Source organism: Prosopis cineraria, unplaced genomic scaffold, assembly GCF_029017545.1.
Source record: "Prosopis cineraria cultivar Desert tree isolate PC_DT_omini unplaced genomic scaffold, ASM2901754v1 PC12, whole genome shotgun sequence".
NCBI lineage: Eukaryota > Viridiplantae > Streptophyta > Magnoliopsida > Fabales > Fabaceae > Prosopis > Prosopis cineraria.
In genome coordinates, this window is record NW_026555343.1 from 29,560,593 (window position 1) to 29,567,308 (window position 6,716).

Here is a 6,716-nt window from a genome sequence, read left to right on the forward strand (position 1 = left end):
TCCTGCTCCTCATCAACGTTCACCATTTTGATTTTATAGAAATTGCCTCTTCTTCAATTTTTTCCCTCACGTGTTTTAGCTGAAGGTGGACTTGTAATTTGTACAAGTGAGGACATGCTCAATTGAATTTGAAGCTGTATCCAAATTTTAGGGCTTATAAGAATATTTTACCAATACATTGCAGGGCGTATAAGAATAGAATTTTTGGCTACAAAATTAGGTTGGCCTTTGTGGGATATGCTTGATTAATTTTGTATCCAAAACATGTTATTTGATAAAATTTGGTCACATGCATGCATTTTACCTAACTGAATTATGATTTTATATAAGCAAGATTGCCAACACCTTCATTTAAATTTTATATCACAGGTACTAATTAATACTTATTATTTTCAACAAATTAAAATAACATGTATTTCCTACCAATTGATACAGCTGGGCTGCTATTTATATTACTTTAATCATATGGTGATCCAATTTAATGTAACAAATGAATCATGCAATTTTTTAAATAAAACACTCGTTGTGACTATCAAGCAAGCTGAACAAGCAACCAAATCAATTATATATAGCCAATGTCGCAAATGTGTGTCAAAATTTTAGGTGGGGTAAGTAATGAATTCTCAACAAAGTTATTATTTTAGGACAAAGCTCCAGTAATTTGCAAGTGAGAAACCAAAGTTTGCAATGCCCTTAGAAAGAATTTGCAACTAGTACTCCAAATTTTGGATCGAAAAACTATTAAATTTGTTAAAGAGTTAACTCCTTTACGACAAAGGTCCAGTAATTTGCAAGTGAGAAACTAAATTTTGCAATGCTCTTAAAAACAATTTGCAATTGGTACTCTAAATTTTGGATCAAAGAACTATTAAATTCGTTGAAGAGTTAACTCCTTTAGGACAAAGCTCCAGTAATTTACAAGTGAGAAACCAAATTTTGCAATGCTCTTAGAAACAATTTGCAACTGGTATGCCAAATTTTGGATCGAAGAACTATTAAATTCGTTGAAGAGTTAAATCCTTTAGGACAAAGCTCCAGTAATTTGCAAGTGAGAAACCAAATTTTACAATGTCCTTAGAAATAATTTGCAACTACTACTTGAAATTTTGGATCGAAGAACTATTGAATTCGTGGAACTATTTTGTAATTTAGACACCAAATTTTGCAAATTTCTTACGAAAAATTGGCAACTCGTACATGAAATTTTGGATCGTCGAACTAGAAGATATGAACTGTTCATGTAAGAAACATGTATTAATTCATCTAATACATATGCACATATCAGCTGTCCACATACATAAAGGCATGAACTTGGATTTACAAATAAAGGGTTGCTATGTACCAAAAAAACCCCTAATACTACCAATATATATCTACATAAACCTATACATGTCAACCAAATCCAAGTTGATCTAGTCTCATGTTATAGAAACATCAACTTGGATTTACAAAACAGGGGCTGCTATATGCCAAAAAAAACCCCTAAAACAACCATTATGTTTATGTCACCCAAATTTAAGTTCATGTGGTAACCTATTTATAATAACATCAACTTAGATTTGGATTTCTACACCTCTTCCTCGTATGACTTGCTTCATGGCAGCAAGAACAATGATAAACCTTCTTTTGTTGATGTTGAGGCTCGATCCTCACATGACGAGGTCTGCCAGCTAGTCAAGATGTTCTAGGAGGCAGCAAAAAGGTTTAGTTCATGAGCTGAGACACTGTCAACGCATTTGGCTTTGGCATGTCATGGGTCTCAACAAGATGCATAGTGCCACTGTATATTTTCTCTTGTGAGCTATGAAGATAACATTCCTCAACATAGTTATACATATTACCATGCACTTCTTTAATGGCTGCACAAGCATGTGCAAGGAATGCCAGACATTTGCCAAACTTTGCATGTGCATTCCCTTAATATCAGATTCATACATATATCTCCACACGGTGTCCGAACCAATGCAATATGTGAGCCATGCAGCTGAGCTATCATAACTTCTACCCTAAAAATATTTTGCTTCAACTTTGCTTCAACATTGGGACCAACTATGCTTTTCTACTTACTCATGGCTGCCTTACTTGCAAAAAATTTCTTGCTCAACTTGTCCCTATGCTCATTTATAAGAACACATATATTATGCCTCCTCTCCTCAAGAATCCATGCATTGAATGATTCGGCCAAGTTGGTTGTTATCTTATCCCATCTTCAAAATGGGAACAACGATAGTGCCCACCGATCAACATCGCCTTGATTTTCAACCCATCTTGCTAATTGTGGAAAGAACATCCTCAAATTTCCCATGGCTATATGAAATTCGTGCTCATGCCTTGCATAGGCAATGTAATCAAGCAATAGTGCCTCTTCTTTATTGTTCCTTCCCATTCCCCTATAAACTTTGTTAAACTCAGAGCTAAAATTTTCCTTAACATGTCGATAGCAAAATGCATGTCCATCACCACCAAATATGGCTCTAACAACACCAATAATAGCATTATTTCTATCAGAAACAATGGTTACCTGTAGCGAACCAAGGATATCTTTAATATTTTGAAGAAACCAAGTCTAATCATCATGAGTTTCACTCCCAACTATTGCAAAAGCTAATGGAAACAACTCATTATCGGCATCGTATGTTGAAGCTGCCAGTAAGGTGCCTTGATAAGGACTACTGAGGAAACATCCATCCACATATAAAATAGGCCTAGCCCCAAGCAAGAATCCTTTAATGGAACAACCATATGCAATAAATAAATGTTTAAATCTATTGTTCTCAAAAGCCACCCATTTTGCTACAGTGTCAGCATCAATCTCCATTAGTCTATTACACAACCAAGGAACAAGCATATATGATTGGTTAGGAAGCTCGTTTATTTCCACCAATGCCCTCTCTTTCGCTCTTAAAGCTTGACGATAAGTTAGACTTATGCCATAGTCTCTATATATGTCAGCTTTGATTTCATTGGGTCTTTTTTCCACATTAGACCTTACTACATCATCAATTATAGACAAAGTCAGTGTGCACCTTATACTGTAAGAAACTTCAAGGTCTTTTTGGGCAGAATGTGAGTGCTCATTCTTGAAAGTTGTTACACGAAGTAAGGGCATAGACTTCCTTAATGAATATGCTGTTATCTTCCATTGACATCCTTTTGCCTTGCAAACTGAAATTATTTTATTTGTGTTATTCTTCACAAATTTATATTCAAACCTGTGTGCAATACTATACTTGTAGATTGCTTGTCTACAATCATTAGCACTCACAAAAATCTGTCCAGGTCCTACTAGCAAATCCTTCCACTTTATTGCATTTAGCTCAGGCATTGGTGTTGGGATACTTTGTATTGCACATGGTAGAACTTCAAGATCTTGTATAGCATGTGAATTCTCAGTTGAACATCATACTTTTCATTTTCATTCAAATCATGTTTATTACTACTATCTATATTTATATTAGCATAATATTAATTATGTAACTATTAAAAAAACTTACCCATCAATTGAATCTCTTGTTGCCTCTGTACTTTGTTGTATATTCCCAATTATGTACACATGAGCAAAATTATCATTCAATTTTATTAATTGATTTATCCCTTCATCATCTTTAAGGTCTAAAAGAGCATTGCAATCAAATTTTACTTTGTACTTCAACTCTATTCCATTTAAATCACAATTCAAGCATGATGATATCAATCTAACAAGTCCTTCAAGAGACATTCCTTCTCTAATCATTCTTCCATTACAACTCCCCCCATCATAATGCATTGTCCCATACATATCTTGTACAATATCTCCACTAAAATGAAAATAACAAAAAATTTCCTTTACACAACTACTTTTCATCGTACCCAATAATATCAACCTACAAGAAACAAAATAAAATGTAATAATATATCACTTAGAAATAAGTTACTTTTGACATAAGTGATTTTCACATCAGTTAAACAGTGACAGTATTCCATCTTAAAATATGGACACTTGATGATAATTTCTTACACTTTCAGTTGAAAAATGTCGAATCTTCATGCCAAATATTTTATAACGTCAAATAAAAAAAATTCTTTCATGTTCAGTTGCAGAAAATGTTCCATCTTTTTCCTTACGAAAGCCATTTTACAAGAAATCAGACCTTCATGGAGTAAACCTTTTTATTCAGATGAAAGGATTTGCAAAAAAAAAATACCTGTCTACACGCACCAGCACAAAACCTTAAGCTTCATTGAGTCAATTATTAAGGCAACTCCACCTCTTCCAAGCATAACTCTGTTTCAGGAATGGGTACTCTTCAACGTACAGCTCTACCTCTTACATGCACCTCTCATTAATGGCGGGAAAGAAACAAATCGGGAGGGAAATGTTGGAGATGATGAGTGTACATGTTATATTTACTCATAGGGGCATTTTCATCATTTTCTTTGTAATTTTGATTGGGGAAAAATAACATGAGACTTGATTGGCCTTTTAGAATTTGTTGGGACTTAACTGGTATAAAATTAGTCTTTTGGGACTTAATTGTCGTTTTCCCTTGAACTTATGGGTTGACAACTCGATAGGACCAAGTTCATGTAATTGGATTAGCTTAAGCTCACCATTACTAAGAGATAGCCCCGACCAAAAGCACATTCACCCCTTATAGACCATAAATTCTCCTTGTCCACAAATATTAGGGATTTCGATGTCCAATCTACCTTATGTAGTACTAAGATTTCTAAATAATATAATACTAAGCACCGGGGCCTCCATGGTGCTAGTGTACCATATAGATTTTCAAACAATGTCTTAATAACACACTAAGGTGAACTTCCACCCTTTTACAATAACCATGCCAAACATGCTTAATGCATCCAACACATATTTGTAACATATCAATTATCACGGATTCTTATTTTTACGTAAATAATAGAATTTCACAAGTAATTATACATAAAAATAGCATTTAATGTCCAAATACTGAAACATTAAAACAACTTTTTATTCCACTTCACATAACTTTAAAATCATAATTTCATATTATTATTATAGTAGTAATACCAAACCAAAGTATCAACTTTGAAATCTAACATACTACTATCTAAACACACAAAATGGGAGATTAGACAATCTGGTTATCTCAACCTTTTTATCATTAAAAGGGTTATTGTGGTTAACTAATGTCTCTACATGTGTCTACTAACACCACAATGCTTAGTCAGAGGCTAACCTATAAGATTAACCCCTTAATTGTCAATTCACACACCAATCAACCCCTTCATAACACAAATTTAGGTACTTGTTACATCCAAAACCTCCATTCAACCTTAATAATTTTGACAACATACTCCATTAATCTTATTTAACATAGAAACACATGGATAACACCATTACATTACCTACATTACTCTTAATTATTTAATTTCTACCTAGGGTTCGTCCAAACCCTAACCCACAACTCCTAACCATTAAATAGTCTATAAATATAAGTTTGGAAGCTTGATTTAACTCTCCAAGACCTTAACTAAGGCAATAGATTCGGCCATTAGCAAAAAAAAAAAATGAAATCACAGCTCCACAATACCCTAATCATTAGAAAAATTCGAATATAGGGTAAGAAAGAAGTGTAGAGGGCTTACCTAAAGCTAAATCCTGCCCTAAATGTTTCCAAAGTGATCCTAAGGTCAACCCCTAGCGCCCACCAATTGTCTCCCATCGCCTCCTCGTGTTCTCTCTTTCCTACTTCTGATTTTCGTTCTAATTCGTGAATTGATAAATGCAAATATGTGTACATGCATTGCGGCGCATTGATGCATCCACTGTGGTGCTTAGCACAGAGAGCCCCTTCACAATTTGAACCTCCCTCCATACCACGGCCCGTTCGTACTTTGATCTAGTCCTTTTCTAAAGTTGTCTAAGGATCTAAAAGCTATATTAGTCTCCCAAAAACATCATTAATCAAAAATTCACCTAATTTGACTAAAATACCGTTATAAACATTGGAAATTCCCAAAGTTGAAATCGAGGATGTTACAAGAAACCGATTCACTATCAATACTAGGATAAATGCTTTCTGCACTAAGTAATCTCATAACTTCCTTTTTCACAACATCAAGAATCAAGGGGTTCAATCTTCTTTGAGATTGCATAATGGGTTTAGCATTTTCTTCTAAAAAGATTTTGTGTGTGCAGACAAGTGGATTGATCCTAGGAATGTCACCTAATGAGCACTTAACAACAAGTATATTTTTCCTAAGTACATCTAGCAAAGCATGTTCCTCATGCATAGCAAGAGAGTTAGAAATAATAACAAGAATGTTATTCTTCCACTTATTCAAAAAAAAGTGATATTTGAATATATGAAAAAAAATCACATACGTGACTCTTCTTTCATGATATGCAACCGCCTTTAAAAAATGTAATTTTTCTTCAATTTATTTGAATATGCAGAAGTGATATTCAAATATATGCAAAAAAAAAAAAAATTGCATATGCTTCAATCTTACTTTAAAGCTCAATAAATTGCCACACAAAAGGACATTATTTGACATATTAACACTGAAGGACTTTGTATTTAGTGTTGACATGCAATAATTGATAGCAAAAAATCTTGTGTGAAATATTGATAGTGAAGAACATTACTCTATTTTTGCTTTTTGGTTTTAATATAGCAAGGGCATTTACGTTATTTAGCCTTCATCAATTAGTACCAGTGAAGGACCGAGTTTAGAATTCAACCCAACTC

General features: G+C 33.8%; 1 protein-coding gene across 1 annotated transcript; it reads right to left on the minus strand.

Moving 5' to 3' along the window:
- Positions 1-2,209: 2,209 nt before the first annotated feature.
- On the minus strand, positions 2,210-3,109 carry LOC129289227 (uncharacterized). The gene is made up of 2 exons (XM_054926017.1): positions 2,594-3,109; positions 2,210-2,521 (listed from the first exon to the last, which is right to left on the minus strand). The coding sequence occupies exons 1-2, from the start codon at positions 3,107-3,109 to the stop codon at positions 2,210-2,212; spliced, it is 828 nt and encodes a 275-aa protein (XP_054781992.1).
- Between the last annotated feature and the right edge of the window lie 3,607 nt (positions 3,110-6,716).

Bases quoted from the DNA above. Each gene is read 5' to 3' on its own strand.
- LOC129289227 (XM_054926017.1), bottom strand. From the start codon at position 3,109: ATGCCCTTACTTCGTGTAACAACTTTCAAGAATGAGCACTCACATTCT. The intron at 2,522-2,593 runs GTTGGGAGTGAA...GGTTCGCTACAG, and splicing joins TTCCATTAGCTTTTGCAATA to GTAACCATTGTTTCTGATAG.